Source organism: Piliocolobus tephrosceles, chromosome 12 (genome assembly GCF_002776525.5).
Source record: "Piliocolobus tephrosceles isolate RC106 chromosome 12, ASM277652v3, whole genome shotgun sequence".
Classification (NCBI taxonomy): domain Eukaryota; kingdom Metazoa; phylum Chordata; class Mammalia; order Primates; family Cercopithecidae; genus Piliocolobus; species Piliocolobus tephrosceles.
This window is the reverse complement of record NC_045445.1, coordinates 60,201,560-60,222,531: the sequence shown is the minus strand read 5'-3', so window position 1 is coordinate 60,222,531 and position 20,972 is coordinate 60,201,560. Positions and strand designations below refer to the sequence as shown.

Below are 20,972 nucleotides of genomic sequence, written 5' to 3'. Positions count from 1 at the left end.
CCTCCCTTTCCCCTTTTCACCTCTTTCCTTTCTTCTTTACCCCTCCTTTCTCCCTCCTCCCTTATCCATCCCCACCCTCTTCTACCTTTCTCTTCCTTTCCCTCCATGCCCTGTTCCTTCTCCTTGTCCCATTGCTCTCCAAAATCTTGAATGAGTGTCCTCCAACAGAAAAGCTAAGATGTGGGAAATACAGCAAAATGTTAATAAAAATTATCATTTTATTAAATTGTCCCTTTCCTTGTGATCCTCTACTTCTTTCTATGATGAGTATCCCTCTTTTATAGTCAGGAGAAAAGGCTAGATTTTTATAGTATAACACACTTTAATATTTATTTATTTTAGGTTGCAATAAAAGAACATGAAAAACAGTATCAAATGAAGTGATCATTTTCAGTGAAAGGGAAGGTAGAACATAATACAAAGAAAACATGGTATCTTTAGTTTACAATTACACAATATAAGATGAAGAAACTTTTTAAAAAATACTATGTCATATTAACACCTCAGTGGTAAACAATAACATTATTATGATTAAATTTATAGGCCACTATATGTCACATACACAAGGTCTCAGGTGAATCAAATGTGGTCTTTACATTCTTAAATGTATGCTAATCTTTTTCAAGCAGTCAAACTTCAAAATACACTGTTTTAGTTACTATAAGTACTGGATTTCTATAGCAAACTAATGAAGGCACAGCTAGTGCAAGCAGATTTAAACGCTTAGTGTTCTGGGCTGGAAAAAAGAAAAAAATAAAGCACTTGCATTGGTACTTCATGAGCTTTTTTTTTTTTTTTCAAGCAAATATTTGTTTCAGTTAACAATTGTGACAGTTTCACACCTACAGTCTAACAGAAACATGACCAAAGGACATCACAAAAATCAACACTGTAGCACCAAACTAACATGCTTTAGATAATTGACCACAGCTTACATATTTTGAAGAATATTATACTACAACAGTCTAGATAGAATAAACTGGCACTTAGACACTTTTTAGGACAATTTTTAAAATATAGACTACCAAGAAACCACAAAAACATGACTATAAGGAATAATAGTGTTCAGATTACAGGTCAGGGTTTTACTTTTTTCAAGGCTGTATGAATCTGCTTCACTTCTTGAGATTTTAAGATTCTTGAAAAATCTTTCAGATTGACTTATTTTCTGTATTTTCTGTTTCCATAATGTTTGCCAAATTGATAGTAGGTACCATTGACTTCCCCCGTATAGTAATAGATTGATTTCAGGATGACATTATCATGTAAAATCTGCCCAATTTCAAAGTCCTCATCCAGGATAGCATCTTCTCGTGGTTCCAGCTTCCCAATCATAGGAATCTCAGGAGGACTAAAGAAATTGAAGAATGATGCATTAGGAACCACTCTTGGCTGGATTTCAATTTCTCCAGTAGCAGTTGTGCGACTCTGGGTAGTTGTCACAGTCACGTCTTTTCCTCTTCTCCAGTCTATCTTGCAGCCTTTGCAATCTTCAATTTCCCATCCCCAAGAAAAGAAGGGATCATTGTGATCTGGTTTTGACTTTATTATATATGTCTTCACCAGCACCTCATTTCTGAAGTATGGATTGGGTAGAAAATGAAATTCAAAGGTGTAACTTACAGGCTGGCCAGGTTTTGAGAACTTCAGGCTAACATCCGACAGGAACTTCAGAATGGGCTCATCATACTTCTGAATCATAGGCCCGAGCTTGTCAACATTCTTTAAAACAATCAGCCAATAGTCAGGAATGCCTTTAGGGTCTTCTCTTTTAGGCTTTCCCCTCCTAGCTCTTTTAAGATCTACACTGTCCTGAAGCCTTTCCTCAGGAACTCTTTTATGAGCCTCTCTTACTGCAGCCCTTGCCTTAGCCTCTGCTGCTTTAGGCTGTTCTTTATCATCTGCCTTTACCTGGGGGGCTTCTTTAGGATCTTCTTTTACTTCAGGGGTTGCCTCCATACAGTCTGCTTTAGAATCTGCTTTCTCTTCAGCCTTTACCTCAGGAATTTCTTTAGGAACTTCCTTTTCTTCATCTTTCACCTCAGGAATTTCTTTAGGAACTTCCTTCTCTTCAGCTTTCACCTCTGGGTTTTCTTTAGGGTTTTCTTCTTCCTCACCCTCTAAGGGAGGCATTTCACTAGGGGTGTTATCCTGCACCTCCTCATCACTGCTGAACTCCTCATCCTCTGAATTCCATTCACATTCTTCTTCTGTAGGCTCATATTCTGCATTGATTATTTGAAACCGCCTATCATATAGAGGCTTGTTGAGTTCAGCATATTTTCTTTCAAGATCATGAATTGCTTTTAAGAACAGGGTGTCTACCTTGTCACATTCATCTTGAATGTTTCTAAGCGCTTGCACGCGATTTCTAACTGCCTGAGGCAGCCTATCCACGAAATTTGTTCCCAACGGGGCCCGCCGCGCCCTGCTGGAAGGCTCAGGTACCCTCTTCTTTCTATATAAGCGGCTGCGGCTGCCAGTGCTGCCGCTGCTGCTGCTGCTGCCGCTGCTGCTGCTGCTGCTGCCACTAGTGCTGCTGCCGCTGCTGCTGCCACTAGTGCTGCTGCTAGAGCTACTGCTGTCAGATTCTTCCCCAGAATCACTAGTCGAGCTAGCCACCTCCTCTTCGGCAACCCCATGGGCGACGGGTTCCGAGACCATTTTAAAATCTGCTTCTGCCATCTTGCAAGCCTGAAAAACTCTACCGCGGAGACCGTGCGACCAGAGATGGGCAGAAAATGACTCACGGATGCTCGAGTGGCGGCGGCGGAGGCCCGGGCTGCGGAGGTAGCAGCGGCGATGGCAGCAGCGGCGCAGAGCGGAGCTGGAGCTAGAGATGCAGAGGCCGGCGCTGAGGTGGCAGCGGCAATGGAGGCCTGGGCGACAGCAGTGGCGGCAAGGCCTCTCCCGGCTGCAGCTACAGAGTGCCGAGATGTACCGCAGCCGAATGGCGCAGTATGAGACCCCGAGATCTCTTCTCGTTTTAGATCGCGAGCCCCCTCCCCTCGCGGTCAGACCTCCCGTTAATTTCGTTCCCAGTGTGCCTTTAGTTCGCTCCTCATTTGCTGGTCCACCTTAATTGACAAACCGTACGCCCAACGAACGGCCAAACGCCACTACTCCTGGCTCCGCCCACCTTCCCAGACGCTGCTCGCCGGCTGAGGTGCGACCCCCTGGAAGGTGTCCCCCTGCCCCCTAAAAAGTCTATATTTATAGTTTTATAATTAAAAGAGAAAAAAAAACGTAGACATGAGGTAAAAATACCAGCCATAGTTCCTAACAAGGGCAGAAGAGGCGTGTCTTCTCCCATCCGCCCATCCTGAATTCCCGTTTAGTTTGTCACGGGTCTCTTGACAAAAATCTGTAAAAGAAAAAAAAAAAAAAAAAATTGAATGAAAATGGTCCAAATGGCGTCATTGGGTAGTGTGACTGTGAACGATTTAAAAGCAAAACGATTTTCTCTAAATATTCTATGAGCATGTATTTTTACACTGGATAAAAAAGGGGAGAGTCGGTTATTGGCAGAGGGGGGAGGGACTAGACAGCAGGCGTATTGCATTCCACGAAGCTGATTTAATAAGTGCTGTCTGTGATGTTTGGCAAGCCTGGTTTATATCCATCTACAAGGTTTGCGAACCCATGTTGCCGTGAGTCAGTTATACCATTTTTATTATATTTCTCTTTTTAGGCTGGCATATTATATACCCCAACCTTGCTGCTAACTTGCCACGTAGCCCTTCTCAATGCTTGCAACAACCTTGTAGATAAAACAAAGAGTGTATTAAATGTTAGGTAGTATTGTTAAAAAGCAAATGATTTGCGTTATACTTTTGTGCAGCAGGTTTCAATTCCAAGAACAGTGGGATGGGAGGGGGAATTTGTGCTAATGAATGTGCATCTTCTGTCAGTGTATGCGATGTCATCTGCCACCAATTTCCTTCTAATGTTGTAAAATTCTAGCCATACTATAGTATGATTTACAAGTCCAGTAATATGTGAGTAAACTTTTGCAAAATGAAGTTTAAAAACGGGTATTTGTTATTTTTATTTACAGGAATTTTTTTTCTGCTACAGAACAACTCCCTTGGTACAATAAAAAAGACGAGTATTTACTTTTCATTGAAAGGTAAGGATCATGTTTAGCACATTTTAAAGAATGACAAAAATTACTCATCTCCATCTGAATAAAAGTTTACAGGATGCAGTCATTTAGAGATTTATTTTAGATAATAATCTTGATAATTCTATGGAAACAGGAAAATCCACAGAGGTAATTTGGCATACTAATGTAGACAATAAGCTACTTAACCGCATTAACTATCTAAACCTGGTCATAGAATACAAGTGGTAAATTAAAATATGAAATATGATAAATTATTCATTTCAAATGAGGAACTGTATTAATGTTAGATTAATCTTTATAGAATTTGTGCTTTGTCATGTAGTCACGTTTTTTAAAAGTTATGAAACGCTTTTCTGTCTCATAAATGCATTTACTTCTATTGTATATCTCTAATTGTCAAAGTCTGTGAACATTGCAAAGATAAAACCTCAATACAGAAAATTCCAACAGTAGTAAAAACACACAATCTTAACCACCAAATGATAAGAATTACTAGCATTTTGATGCACTTCCTTCCAGAAATTTCCTTGTGCATATACATACCTGCCTATTTATGTATACTGCTTTATCTACGTGATACCATATTATGTTTTGTAGTCTTTTCATTTAATTTATCAGTTACTAATGGCTATATTTTCATGGCAAATGATCAACATCTTATTTTTAAATAAGTGCATATTCCATGGAAATAATTGCCTTAATTTATTTGAACAGATTCCTCTTATAGGGTGGCTATTTCTATACCATCTCTCCCCTTATATACATACTATTTTCCTGCTATAATAAGTGTCCCTGGATACCTAAAGCATATATTTCTATGCACTTCTGAAAATTGGTCATAAGATAAATTCCTAGAAATGAATGGCCTGGGAATGATCATTTCATATAATGGAATTATTATTGTATACATATTGCCAAACTCTCTGCAGAATGATTATCACAATTTACAATTCCAACAGTGCATAAAGGTTCATTTTTTTTGTCACTCAGCTAATATGTTTTTGTGCCTGTTATATGCCGGGCAAATGTGGTAGAGGATTGTAGTATAATGGTGAATGAAACTTACTAAGTGCATATCCTTTCGTTGAATAATTTTAATCAAAGCATATGTTATAGAAGCAATGATTTACATCAGTGGTGTTATACCATAAATATTGTTCTGAGACTTACTATTTATTTTTAAATTATGGAGATTTAAAAAAAAGTATGCTCTTATGTTTTAAACTTTGTAGCATCAGGAATTAGTATTTTAGAATGAGTCATGAGGTAGGGATTCAGATTTTTAAAATACTTATTTTTATTAGCTAGCTTATTCTTCTAGTATCATTTATTTGGTAATATTTCTATCTCCTGCTTACTTGAAATGCTACTTTGATCACATTAAATAAATTGCTTGGGTCTGTTTCTAAATTCTTTTCTGATCCATTGGTCAACTTTTTCTGCAAACAACTAATGAGTCGGTGTTAAGATAACTTTACATTTTGTGAAAATGATATGTGTTCATTGATAAAGTCAGACAATACGTTGAAATACGAAGAAGAAATTAAAAGTAACTGAAAATACCACTGAGAAGTAATCACTACTTACGCTTACATTTGTAATCAACATCTCCAAATTAATCAGTATTAGTATTTGTATTTCTTAGATTAATGGTAAGATTGTGTTTTCATATGTTTATGTTTATTTGAGAATTGTCTATTCATATTTTTTGTTTTCTACTGAATTAAGCAAAAAGTTAATCAATGGTGAAACCCTAAAGGTAAAATGATTTTGGCCTTGACTTACTTAAGACAACTATGATTTCTTCAGGAAATAATGCATGATATTGGGCAAATGTGACTAAATTTCATATTAAAATTGCTCGGTTTTTTTTTTTTTTTGGATACTTGGGGGTTTTTTGGATGCTTTTCAAGGATTACGGATAACTACTTAACCACTCACACTGATCCTGGAAAAGTTTGGAATGGAACATGGAGATGAAAAATAGAAAAAAGCTTACAAAAACATCATATAAAAATAATGTATTAATCAACAATTGTGATTTTCAATTTGGAATTATTTTTTCCTAGATATAGGCAATGAAAATGTTGAAAGTAGATGACTTTTTCTAATCACAATTCTCTACTTTAATTGTGTATACATAAGTATCTTGTAACACACTTTTATTTTTGTAGCCTTTTTTTTTTTTTTGGTTGATTAGTTTATTTAATTTTATGTAGTAGGTATCTAAAATAAAATAAGCTTTTTCTTCATAATCAGTTTAATTGCTGCATTATATCCTATTTGTTCTACTGTGAAATGTAAGTATTAGTTTTATCATATCATATGCTTGTTTTTCTTAATAAGGTTATATATAAATTATTTGCATAGTGATATGTTCTTTGTTCAATTACTAGATGACTTTTTTTGGGGGGGGGGGGCTAAATGTTCATGCTTCTACATGAGATGATCCATAACACAGAATCTGATAGTATACTCAGCCTGAACATAGTACATTAACACCTGTTGATATCTCCCTTAATATGAATATGCACACAATCCCTTCCACCACTCACTCCTGCCACACAAACACACAGAGTGTATAATGACACGTGTAGCAGCATTATCTTTTTTTGTAGGTATCTAAGAAGCGAAGCATTGCAAGTTCATTTATTTTTGAGTGACTCTTCCTCCTGTTCTTCTTGGACAAGTTTTATCTGAATATACAAGTTAATTCTTTTTTAAAACCCATTTTATTGATGTATAATAGGCACACAACAAATGTGTGTATCTGTGAAAGTATCACCACAGACAAAAAAATGAAAATTGTATCATCCCTGAAAGTTTCCTCATATGCCTTTGAATCCCTCCTCTTGTGCCTAGACAATAGCTAATCTGTTTTCTGTTCCTATAGATGAATTTGCATTTTCTAAAATTTTATATAAGTGGAATAATGTAGTATGTTCCTCTTTTTGCCTGTCTGCAGAATTATTTTGAAATTTACCCATGTTGTTGTGTGTATCAGGAGTTTATTTTTCCTGTTTACTGCAGAGTAATTATTCATTACTTGGCAATACTACAATTAGTTGATGGGCATTTTTGTTGTTTTGAGTTCTGGGCTACTACAAATAAGCCTGCTATGATCATTTGTATATAAGTTTTGTATGGACATATGTTTTAATTTCTTTCAGCAAAATACATAGGAGTGGAATGACTAGATCACGTGGTAGGTGTATGTTTCACTTTTTAAGAAATTACCTATTTTCCAAAGTGGTTGTTTTGCATTTCCACCAACAGTGCTAACATTTGATATGGGCAGTGTTTTAAAAGTTAGCCCTTCTAGTAAGTATTCAGTAGTATTTCATTGTGATCTTAATTTATATTTCTTTGAGAGTTCTTTATATACTCTGGATGCAAGTTCTTTGTCAGTTATAACATCTGCAAATATTTTCTGTCAGACTGCATATTTTCTTTAAATTCTCTTAAGGGTGTCTTTTACTGTTTTTAAAGAGGAAACGTTAGTACTTTTTATATTGATGCATCGTATATCATATTTTGGGGCACATGTGATTTTGATACATGAATACAATGTGTAATGGTCAAATCAAGGTAATTGGGATAAGAAGTTTGCAATTTTGATGAAGTCCAGTTTATCTTGTTTTTCTTCTATGGAGCATACTTTGGGTGTCATCACTTAGAAATCTTTGCTTAACCCAAAGTCACAATTATTTCCTTCCTTTTTTTTTTTTTTTAAGTTTTATACCTTTAGGTTTTGCATTTAGGTCTGATACATTTTTGCAAAAAGTACAAGGTATGGATTGAAGGTTTATTTCTTTTGATGTAGATATACAGTTTTTCCAGCACTGTTTGTTGAATAGACTGTCTTTTCACCACTGACTTGCCTTTGCACATTTATCAAAAATTAGCTGTCCTTGTATGTGTGGGTCTGTGTTGGACTCTAATCTGTTCCTTTGTGTACTGATTTTAATGACACAATCGGTAGTTATCCATTTGTTAGATACATTTGGGAAAGAATGAGAACAAAATTGTGTGATAACAGAATTTCATTACAATGGAGACAGTCACAGGAGCTGGATCTTCATCCTTGACCTTTCACTTCTGCTCCCAACTATGTGAGATAGAGGGTCAGATAACAGCAGTAAAAACCTAGAACAGAAATAACAAAAAAACCCATAAATGTTCTTCTATTTTGTGGAGTTGCCAGTGTGTAGATGCCCACAGCCCAGCCACAAGAATGGTAGTTAGCATTATCCAGGAGCACGAATAATGCCCTGTTTTTCTCACATCTGATAAAGAGAGACCTACTTGCTAAAATGGAAATATTAAATAGAAAGTATATTCAAGCTGTTAATAAATTATGGTTAAAAAAAGAATAATAATAAAACCTTGGTTGTTATGATGTTGCTATTATTAATAGTAATAAAGAAAACATTGGTTGTTTTATAACATTTTAAACGATAGCAGTGGTTTTCAAACAAAAATATTTCATTTTATACTTATTCTTATAATACAGATATACTCAAATGAACAGAATATGGTATGTTGTTACAGATTTTTATTTTTTAAGGAAACATTTCTGAATTGCATTTCTAGCACTATACCCTTAACTGCATGGCGTTTAAAAGGGAAGTTAAAATTAATGCAATGTAAGATAAGGAAAATAATTTCCCAATTTGGATATTTAACATAGCGCTATTTTTTTTAAAGAAAATTTAATTGTCATGTAAAAATTACATATATTTTTGCCATATAACATGATGTTTTGATATATGTATACATTGTTGAATGACTAAATCAAGCATTTTAACATATATGTTACCTTAAATACTTGTTTTTTTCTGGTGAGAACCCTCAAAATCTCTCTTACCTCCCTCCTGTCTAACTGAAATGTTGTGTCTTTTTTTTTTTTTTTTTTTTTCTTTGTCGCCCAGGCTGGAGAGCAGTTTGCGATCTCGGCTCGCTGCAACCTCCACCTCCCGGGTTCAAGTGATTCTCCTGCCTCAGCCTCCCGAGTAGCTGGGACTACAGGTGCATACCACCACACCTGGCTAATTTTTCTTTTATTTTCCTTTTTTTTTTTTTTTTTCCAGTAGAGATGGGGTTTCACCATATTAGCCAGGATAGTCTCCATCTCCTGATCTCATGATCTCTTGGTCTCCCAAATTGCTGGGATTACAGGCATGAGCCACTCTGCCAGGCCATGTTGTGTCTTTTGAACAGTATCTCCTCAAACCCCCAACTCCCAATCGTCTGATAACCACCGTTTTACTCTTTGTTTCTATGAATGTGACATTTTTATGCTCCACATGTAAGTGAGATCACGTGGTATTTGTCTTTCTGTGCCTGGCTTATTTCACTTAACATACTGTTCTCCAGGTTTATGTATGTTGCCACAAATGACAAGATTTCCCTTTTGAAATTCTGATCAATACTTTATTGTGTATGTATACAATATTTTCTTTATCCATTTATCAATTGATGGACAGTTAGGTTTATTCCATATCTTGGCTATTGTACATAATGCTGCAATAAAAATGGGAGTACATATCCTTTGGATATATACTCAGTACTGGGATTACTAGATCATATGGTAGTTCCATTCTTAAGGTAGTTTTGAGGAATGTCCATACTGTTTTCCATAATGGCTATACTAATTCACCTTACCAGCAACAGTTTACAAGGGTTAGCTTTTCTCCACATTCTCACCAACAGTTATCTTTTGTCTTTTTGATAATAGCTATCCTAACAGGTGTGAGATGATATCTCATTATGGTTTTAATTTGCGTTTACCTGATGATTAGTGATGTCAAATGTTTTTTCATATACCTATTGGCCATTTGTATGCCTTTTGAAAAACCTCTCTTCAGATCTTTTGCCCATTTTTTAAATCATGTTGTTTTAAATTACTGAGTTGTTTGAGTTCCTTATACATTTTGGATATTTAACCCCCTATCATATGTTTGGTTTGCAAATATATTCTGCCATTCCATATGTTGCCTCTTTACTCATTTACTTCCTTTATTTTAGGAATATGTTTAGTTTGATGTGATGCCTTTTGTCTATTTTTGCTTTTGTTGCTAATGCTAGTTTTGAATGTACAAACAGCATGTATTTTTCAAAATGTAAAACCACATCACAGAAGAATATTTTTACAAGGGTAATGAAGAATTTTTTGCCTATAGTACTCAGCTGAAGAATTTCTATCCTAAGATTCAAGTAAAGCAAACCTTTTTATTGCAAGTTGGAAAGTATTTTATTTAATTTTACTAAAAAGGAAAGAAAAATCCAGACTTTGAAAAATGAAAAATGTTTACTATATATAGATAGATAGATATATCTTATGTGCATATGATATGTATGTATATATCTTATATGATATCTTAGATATATCATATTTATCTATCTGTCTATCTATGCAATGGCTATTTCCCCATTTTGCAATTTATTTGGACAAAGTAGAAGCAGCCCAAAGTGACATTTTCTGCCGATTTTTTTTCCAGAATATCCAAATATACTTAATTAATTTCATTAGGTCCCTCCTCTGAGAAAAAAATTAGTTGTTCTCCATTCTAATAGATGTTTCTATGAAAGTATATGTTTAGTATGTAGTATAGACTAATGCTTCATCAAATCTAGTGTTGATACTTTCAAGGGAATAATAGCTAACACTTCACAATTCTCTAAGAAGTGGGTAAACAAACAAGATGTCAATGAACTAATTGTTGCTTTTGGTTAAAAAATCTACTTCTCAGAGAAAGAAGAAATAGAGGCATGCATTCTCTAGATTCATTACTTTGATTTAACAACTCTCTTAAAACAGGTGTAAACAAAATTTTAAAATTATAATATTGACCACGTTTGTGTGTCTTCTCATAACCAGCATTTGTCTATCTAAAAGAATGAGTATTTTTGTTTGTTTGTTTAGAGGTAACTGGATACCTTAATTAAAACTGTTTCATTATTTGTATCATGAGAATGTGTTATAGCCTGCTTTGTAAGAGAGATTAAATATGACATGAAAAGAAAATTATGTAAATGATTAGACTAGTTGACCAATATGCTTGTAGCAGCCCTCAAACTGCTCCTTAGCCTCTCAGATATGCTATACATAGTTCTTAGAAAGGTCTTTCTGAAAACACTTATATCCTTGCTCTAATCCTAAACTTTTAGTGATACTCCACTGTCTTGAATCAAACCAGTGTATAAGTACAAGCTGTGTCCTTTACCTTCTAGTGACCTTGGGCAAATTTCTTAACTCTCTATGCCTCAATTTCCTCATCTGTAGAATGGGGATAATAATAGTACCCACCTCACAGAGCAATGGTGAGCTTGAAATGACATAGTACATGTAAAATTCTTATAACATAGTGCATGTCCAAACAGTTTTTACTAAACTTATCTTCTCCAGGAATAGTTACCCAATGGAACATAGTTCTTTAACTCTTTCTTTCCTTCAGAGTTTATTTGCTTGGGGTGTATTACATTTTTGTGTGCTTTATGATAAACATTATAACAGAGCCACATACATCATTTGTTGTGTGTACACATACATGTTCTTTTCCTATGTATATTTTAAATTTACCTAGGACAGGGACCAAGATATTTTGTTATTTATAATCCTCTGTCCTCGCTCAGAGTATTGCTCTGCACAATAATACATTTAGTACTGTACTAGTTAACTTCTTAAACAAATGAACTGGCTTCCTTGCAGCAGTACCTTTTTTTTTTTGAGACAAAGTTTTGCTCTTGTTGCCCATGCTGGAGTGCAATAGTGTGATCTCGGCTCACTGCGACCTCCACCTCCCGGGTTCAAGCCATTCTCCTGCCTCAGCCTCCCAAGTAGCTGGGATTACAGGCATTCACCACCATGCCCAGCTAATTTTTGTATTTTTGATAGAAATGGGGATTAACCCTGTTGGTCAGTTGGTCCCGAACTCCTGACTTCAAGTGATTCACCTGCCTTGGCCTCCCAAAGTGCTGGGATTACGGGAGTGAGCCACCACGTTCAGCCAGCAGTACCATTTTTACTTGCTGTTCAAATAAAATTTGTTTTTAGCCTTTAATTGCATTCTAATTTAACAATTGTCTCTTAATTGTGCCTGATTTACTGATGCATAACTCTCATGCAACAAATTACATTAGTTTCCTAAATTTTCAGGTTTTAAAGAATTGGTGTTTTGCCAACCAACTTCTAAATAGTAACACCTCATAAACTATTAATAGTTAGGAGGACACACAGAGTCTTCAGGAGAAAAATTTTGGAATCTAATGATGATCCACACTTAATATTAAATTAAAATGTCTGTTTATTTAACCCTTTTATTTCATTAGTATTTTATTTCAAAAGGACAATATTCCTAGATAATTATTGCAAAATTGCTTTACATATAATGAGCATTCAAAGGAAAATATAGATCAAATTACCAGAGCTTCTTATTTTAATAAACAGTACTCTGAATATCTCATAAAATGGCTACCCTAATGACCCAGTTACTTTTATTCTTATCAGAATCTGTTGCTTGAATTAAGCATAATCAAACTTGCCACATTGCATTTTCCTGTCTCATAAATTACTGAAAACAACTTCCCTCCAATTTCTTTATTGTTTAAAAGATACTTTTCTTTGGAAAGTCAAGTCATATTTCTATTATAATTATAAAAATAATACATGCTTGTTTTTTGAGGAACCTCCATACTGTTCTCCAGTGGCTGTACTAGTTTACATTACTACTTAAAATGTGTAAGAGTTCCCTTTTCTATGCATTGTCACCTGCATTTGTTAATTTTTATCTTTTTTATAATAGCCATCCTAACTGGGGTGAGATGGTATCTCTTTGTGGTTTTGATTTGCATGTCCCTGATGGTTAGTGATGCTGAACATGTTTTCATATATTTGTTGGCCATTTTTGTATGTCTTCTTTTGAAATGTCTGTTCAGATAATTTGCCAATTTTTGAAAAAAAATTTTTTTTGCAGTTTTGAGTTATTTGCATATTCTGGATATTAATTCCCTGTTGGATGAATAGTTTGCAAATATTTTCTCCCATTCTCTAGGTAGACTTTTCACGTTGTTGATTGTTTACTTTGCTGTGCAGAAGCTGTTTAGTTTGATATAGCCCCATTTTTTTTATTTTTGCTTTTGTTGCCTGTGTTCTTGAGGTCTTATTCATAAAGTCTTTTCCCAAACCAGTGTCCTGAAGCATTTACTCTCTGTTGTCTCCTAATAGATTTATCTTCTTGTGTCTTACATTTAAGTCTGATCCATTTTGAGTTTATTGTTGTATAGGGAGAGAGGTGGGGGGGTATAGTTTCAGTTTTCTGTCTATGGTTATCCAGTTTTCCCAGCACTATTTATTGAAGGGTCTGCCCTTTCCCTATAAGTGTTCTTGGAGCCTTTGTCAAAAATCAGTTGGCTGTTGATATGTGGATTAATTTTTTGATTTTCTGTTCTATTCTATTGAACTATGTGCCTCTTTTTGTGCAAGAAGTCAAATTGTTTTAAATACAAAAGTCAGTTATTGAAACATTTAGATGGTTGGGAAAATGCCAGAAACCAGAGCTTAAGGACATATCTGCCTTGGTAATTTAGAACAACAGAGCTGGTTCTAATATGTAAAAAAGATGTCCGTAATAGAGTTTCAAATGAAAAAAGCAAGTTGTGAGACAATATCTATTATTTGATCCCATCTATATAAAAAATATAGATGTATATATGTTTGTGCATGTGTGTTTGTTTTCATTTACATAGAAAAATGTCTGACAATATATATACATGGAACCAGTGAAATTAGATTGAAGGAAAAGCTTTAACTTTTTATTTTCTATCTGAATCACTTTTTGAATTTTAAAAATAAGCATGTATTATTTTTATAATTAAAAAACATTTAAGATAATAATGAATAACATTGTTTGCTTAAATTGGGTCATTATTTGATCAAAGTTTATATAGAGAGCTGAAGCAGTGTTTCAATTACTACTTTTGCAAAATAGGAACTATCTTTCACTTGAACAGCACTCATACAGGCTGCTCTGAGGTATCATCATACATGGGTGCCATGTAAATTGTACCATTTTTAAAGAGTTTATGCTTTATTCTGATAGATATTTGAAGCTTTTATGTATTGTTGTTCTTTCCAAATAGCATGGTATTTTCTTGGGATGACTATAAAGTTATCAGAGGCAGTACTATCCTCCTCTCCATTATGTTCATTGTCTAAGTTCTGTGAAATTACTTTTATTTTAATTTCTTCTTATTTCAAAACTTCTATTCTTTTTCTTATTGACTCATACAGATGTTTTTAATGGAGAAAATGACTCTTGCTTCTAGAGACTTTTCTTGCCTGTAAAATGAAGATCGTAAGTTGGCTAATCATTCTTCTGAAAAGTTTATTTTTACTCTTGTAGGAAAAACTTGAGCCAATTTCTACAAATGTCTATCTTAATTTTATGAAACCTTTTTTCCTGTAGTTTTGTGATGATTTGAAGAAATTTCAACCTATAAAATATTGCTTGATCACAAAATCACTAGGCAGATTGCACTTTTTCTGCAAATGATGTGTACCTAATTTAGCTGCAAATGATCTATGCATGCTTATAAATTTATAATATGCTTACCAAGAGATTCTGTTTAATTCAGTAAGACTTATGCTTACTGGACTGAAATTCGAAGTCATGGGAACGTGGAAAATAATACATAGCTATGTCAATTAGGACTTTTTAGTTAAAAGCAACAGAAATAGACTCTGGCTAACTTATGTAATATTCATTGGAAAAATATCAGGGTCTCACAGAATCAATGGGAGGCTAGTGAGTCAGGTGTGGAAACAGGCAGAAACTGAAATAGCCCTGCAGACCAAGGAAACAGGGAGTACAACATGGCCGCATAGCCAGAATAGTCTAATCATGATGTTGAGGCTGAGATAAACTGGAACATCAGTCATTTTCAATCCAATTATTTGCTACTTGGCTATAGGAGGATGAGGCTGCTGGTCATAGTCTCACTTGACTACTGTCGAAAGAAAACAAGAGTGCCATGAGACAGAAGAAATGGATTTCCATTGTCTAATGTACAAAAGATGCCCACTAGGCATGTGACCCACCAGTCACATAATAGTGCTTAGTAAAGGGCTGTTTTAACAAGTCTAGACTCATTTATCAGGCTTTCATGGCCATTCACTTTCTGGCCTCAGCCTACTTTTTCAAACTTAGTTTTCCTCTGCATAAGCCCTGAATTTTCCTATCTGCTCTTCTCATTCAGCCCATTCCCACTGCCTGAAATGCTTTTGACCTGTTACTTCGTAAAAAGATGTATGACTGCACATGCATGTTTAATAGCAGCATAATTCACAATTGCAAAAATATGGAACCAACCTGAATGCCCATAAACCAATAGTGGATAAAGAAAATGTGGTATATATACAGCAGCCATAAAATGGAATAAAATGGCCTTTGCTGCAACTTGGATGGAACTGGAGGCTCTTTTTCTAAGTGAAGTAACTCAAGAATGGAAAAAGAAATATCATATTTTCTCACTTGTAAGTGGGAGCTAAGTATGAAGATGCAAAGGAATAAGAATGATATAATAGACTTTGGGGACTTGGATGGAGGAATGAGAAGAGGTGAAGGATAAACAACTACATATTGGGTACAATGCACACTGCTCAGGTGATTAGTGCACCAAAATCTCAGAAATCACCACTAAAGAATTTACCCATGTAACCAAAGACCACCTGTGCCCCAAAAACTATTGAAATATAATTAAAAATGTTTTAAAAAATTAAAAAAATATGTGATTGACACATAATGGTTATACATATTTATGGGTTACAACATGGTGTTTTGGTACATGTATATATATTGCATAATGATCAACTAGGGCAATTAACATATGCATCACCTTAAACATCATTTCTTTGTGATGAACATTCAGTAACCTTTCTTCTAGTGATTTTGAAATATACAATGCATTGTCGATAACTCTAGTCATCTTATTATGCAATAGAACACCAGAATTTATTCTTCCTAATGGTAACTTTGTAGCAATGACCAATCTCTTCCCATCCCCATATGGACTCACTACCTTCCTCATCCTCTGTTAACCACTGATCTACTTTCTACTTCCATAAGAACAACTTTTTAAATTCTACATATTAGGGAGACCATGTGGAATCTTTCTGTCTCTGGATTATTTCACCTAACATAATCTTCTTCAGATTCATCCATGTTGCTGCAAATAACAGGATTTCACTCTTTTTATGGCTGAATAGCATTCCATTATGTTTGTATATCACATTTTCTTAGTCTGTTCATCTGTTGATGGCCATTTAGGTTGATTCCATATCATGGCTATTATGAAAATTGCTTCAATAAACATGGGAATATAGATACATCTTTGATATACTGATTTTTCTTTTTTCTTTTTTTTTTTCTGGCAGAGGTATATATACCCAGCAGTGGGATTGCTGGATCATATGGTAGTTCTATTTTTAGTTTTTTAAGGCACCACCAAACTGTTTTTTCAAAATGGCTATACTAATTTACATTCCCATCAGTAGTGTGTAAGGATTGCCTTTTCTCCAAATCTCTCATATTTTAATATTCAACTTATCTTTTCTAAGGCTTAGCTCTCCTTTTTCTGGTCCCTGAATCACTGATTTTCTGTTTCCTCATTTTCTTTTAATCATGTATTGCTTGTTAATATCTTTTTTCAATGGTAGTCTTGTATCTTTGTCTAACTATTTATGTGCCTCACTTTTCCCATATAGATTATAAACCCCTTGAGAGGAGCGATCATATATCATTAATTTGTTTTCTTGATAACCCAGTGTTATGTATGTAGTAGATGTTCATTAGCTTATAATAAACGTTTTTTCATTTCATTTCATTTTCTCGAAATCATTTTTGCCAATTGAACTTATGATGAATGAATGCAAGAATGTGAGTCATTAATTTAAATCAATACTAATTTAATTACCTACTGTATATGTACCACTATATTGATTGCTTTGCGGGGACAGAAAAAACAAATTTGAAAATTGCTTTAGGAGTAGCTCACAATCTGATTTAAGAGAGAAAAAAATACAAGTATGAGACACCCCCAGAACAATTATATAAATAAGTAAAATAAATAATGTAAAAATTTTAAATATCAGTGCTAAGGATATAAGAAAATGTAAATGCATGACTTAACTATATATATACACATATATATACACACACATATATGTGTATATATGTATATATGTATATATACATGTATATATATAACTATATATATATGTATGTGTGGTACAAGCAGATTGCTTTGTCTGGCATAAAGGGATTATGTTGGAAAATATAGAGATGGTATTGGAGAATACAACGGTTATAAATTTAGATTTAATATAATAGGTAACAGCAATCATTTTTCCGTTTTTGCTTTTGTTTTTTGAGACAAAGTCTCACTCTTGTCCCCGAGGCTGGAGTGCTATGGCGCGATCTCAGTTCACTGCAACCTCTGCCTCCTGGGTTCAAGTGATTCTCCTGCTTCAGCTTCCCAAGTAGCTGGGATTACAGGCGCCTGCCACCATGCCCAGCTAATTTTTGTATTTTTAGTAGAGATGGGGTTTCACCATGTTGGCCAGGCTTGTCTCGAACTCCTGACCTCAGGTGATCTTCCCACCTCGGCCTCCCAAAGGGCTGGGATTACAGGCATGAGCTGCTGCGCCCGCATGTTCTCACTCATAGGTGGGAACTGAACAATGAGCTCACTTGGACTCGGGAAGGGGAACATCACACACTGGGGCCTATCATGGGGAGGGGGGAGGGGGGAGGGATTGCACTGGGGAGTTATACCTGATATAAATGATGAATTGACGGGTGCTGACGAGTTGATGGGTGCAGCACACCAACATGGCACATGTATACATATGTAACAAACCTGCACGTTATGCACATGTACCCTAGAACTTAAAGTATAAAAAAAAAAAAAAAAAGAAACAGTAAAAAAATAAATAAATAAATAAATAAATAAAAATAAAAATAAAAAAAAAGCAATCATTTTTAATTAAATTTTTAAAAATTTTGGTAAAAGTAATAGTTGAATAAATACAATAAAGTCCATATATCCAAAGAAACACTAATCTGCTATCAATAGTGATAAATATTTATTGACTTAGAAAAATGATCATGATATAGTATTTAGTCATGCAAGCAAGTTACAAAATATTATGTATATAAACTTGTTTTAAATAAAGGGTATAAATATGCATTAAAATATCTGGAAGTATAATCAACAAGGTATTAACTATGTTTACATATGAGTAGTGTACTCCATGGTTATTTTTTGTTTTTCTGTATTTTTTTTCAGGAGATATTTTTGGTTGAAACAATGCATATGTAAATTTAAAGACACTACAAGTTTTTAAGGACTGTGGTGATATAAAGATAGAACATGAGATAGATTGCTTTAGCACCTATGCATAAGGATGTAAAACCAGAAAGACTTATTTGATGAGACAATGGAAACGGCACATTTAAGAGATGCTTTGGAGAAAATCAGTTTTACTAGGTTTCTAATTTAATATGGGATTAAGATAAGGAGACTGAAGACAACACTGAAGTTGTGAGAAACATGGGAAAATATAGGTGCCACTAATAGGTATAGGAAAATTGAGAAGGAAAGCAAGAGGTGGAGGAGTTACCTTTTGCCAGGAGGAGTATAAGAGGTAACCAACTGTATGAGATGAAAACTGGAAAAAAAAAAAAAAAGGCTTAGAAGTCAGGCCTGGAGATATAGATTTAGGTGTAAAGAGTGTTAGTGCAGAAGTAGAAATTATGAAAATGGGTGCATACGGTGAGCCTAATAAAGCTAAGTAAGGACTTAAGAAAATCCACTAAATTGTTTTTATTTACTATATCCCTGTGTGTTTTTAAAAAACCTTTATTGAAACAGAATTACATACCATAAATTTCACTCATTATATGTGTATAATTCAATAATTTTAGTAAATTTATAGAGAGTTGTGCGACCATCACCATAATTGTTAGAATTTTCCTGTCTCCCCAAAAAGTTATCTAGGGTCTGTTAGCAGTCAATACTTGTTTTTACATCCAGGCTTAAGCAAACACTCTTCTGGTTTCTGTCTATATAAATTTGCCTTTTCTGTACATTTTATCTAAATAGAATCATACAGTATATTCCCCGTCGTGCCCGGCTTCTTTCACTTATGTTTTTGAGGTCCATCCATGTTATAGCATGGATCAATAGTTTTTTTTTTTTTTTAATTGATGAATACTATTTCATTGTATGACTGTATCACATTTTATTCATCCATTTACTAGGTGGTGGATATTTGGACTGTTTCCAGTTATTTTTGTTATTATGTGTAATGCTACTATACATGTTTACATACATGTATTTGTGTAGACATATGTTTTTGTTTCTCATGGATATATTTCTAGGAGTAGAATTGCTGTGTTGTATGGTGTATTTGTGATTAATTTGTTAAGAAACTATCAAAATATTTTCCAATATGGCTGTACTATATGACACTACCAGCAGCAAATGCACTGTGGGCCACTTTCTGTGTGTCCTCATCAACACTTGGTATAATTTGCCTTTTTTATTATGGTCATTCTAGTATATATGTAGTAGTTTCTTGTTGACTTCTGATTTGCATTTCCCTAATGACTAATGATGTTGAACATCTTTTCATATCCCTTTTAACCATTTTGTGTATTTTCTTTGAAGAAATATTTATTCAAATTATTTGCAAATTTTAAATTTTTTGGTCTTAATAATTATTGACTTGTAAGAGTTTTTCAAATATTCTGGATATGATCAGATGTATGATTTGCAATATTTTCTCTTATGTTCTTTTAATGATGACTTTTGAGTAACACAAGTTGATGAAGTCGAATTTATAATTTTTTTTCTTCTTTGAAACATGCTTTCAATATTTTACCTAAGAATTCTTTGCCTAACCCCAACTCATGGAAATGTTCTCCTATATTCTCTTCTAGAATTTTATAACTTTAGCTCTTACCTTTAGGTCTTACATTTAGGTCTGTGATCTGTTTTGAGTTAACTTTTTATATATGATGTGAAGTGTCTAATTTCTTTCTTTTCAAAAATGATGGATATACAAATGTCTATTTATTGAAAAAACTATCTCACCACTGAATTGTCTTTGTCCTTTTGTAGAAAATCAATTGACCATAAATGTATGGATTTGTTTTTAGACTATCAATTCTGCTCCACTTATTTATATTATATGTCAACACCACATTGTCTTAACTAGCTTCATAGTAAGTTTTGAAATCAAAGTATGAGTCATCTGATTTTACTCTACTTTTTCAAGATTGTTTCAGCTATTCTGGATCCCTTGTACTCTTATATGAATTTTCCAATCAATATGTCAGTTTTAGGATCAACTTGTCAATTTCTGTGAAGAAGCCAGCTGGCATTTTTGTAGGCATTGGATTTAATCTATCAGTCAAACTAGGGAGAATTGCCATGTTGACAGTGCTGATCCCTCCAACCCAAGAATATGAAATGTCTCTTCATTTAGTTAGATATTCTTTAATTTCTTTCAGTAATGTTTTATGTTTTTCATTGTATGAGTCCTGATAGAACCTCTGAGCTAAATGAGCTGGGGGTGGGGAGTATGGGAGCAGCTATAGGTTACAGTTACCTACTATTCTTATCCAAGAGTCAGAGATTTTTCAAGCATAAATGCAAATGGAGGTAGGTTTTCGGTTAATTTCCAGAGTACCAAAATGGTTGCTTTGTTAATTTTGTCCACGTTGAATATTCCTTATCCAAAAGGCTTGGGATCAGAAATGTTTCAGATTTTGAAATTTTTGGA

General features: G+C 34.3%; 2 protein-coding genes across 5 annotated transcripts in view; one reads left to right on the top strand and one right to left on the bottom strand.

Moving 5' to 3' along the window:
* Window positions 1-308: 308 nt before the first annotated feature.
* Window positions 309-3,061, bottom strand: NAP1L3 (nucleosome assembly protein 1 like 3). The gene has a single exon (XM_023202931.1). The coding sequence runs from the start codon at window positions 2,683-2,685 to the stop codon at window positions 1,162-1,164; it is 1,524 nt and encodes a 507-aa protein (XP_023058699.1). The 5' UTR covers window positions 2,686-3,061; the 3' UTR covers window positions 309-1,161.
* A 327-nt stretch (window positions 3,062-3,388) lies between these two features.
* Window positions 3,389-20,972, top strand: part of FAM133A (family with sequence similarity 133 member A) — a 45,051-nt gene continuing 27,467 nt past the window's right edge. Inside the window, exons 1-3 of one of the 4 annotated variants that reach the window (XM_023202928.2) lie at window positions 3,582-3,650; window positions 4,058-4,129; window positions 7,297-7,331. The gene's annotated coding sequence lies outside the window, so the exon portion shown is untranslated. Of the gene's footprint in view, window positions 3,651-4,057; window positions 4,130-7,296; window positions 7,332-20,972 lie in introns of all 4 variants that reach the window. The other 3 variants (XM_023202930.1, XM_023202927.2, XM_023202929.2) reach the window with 3 other exon arrangements.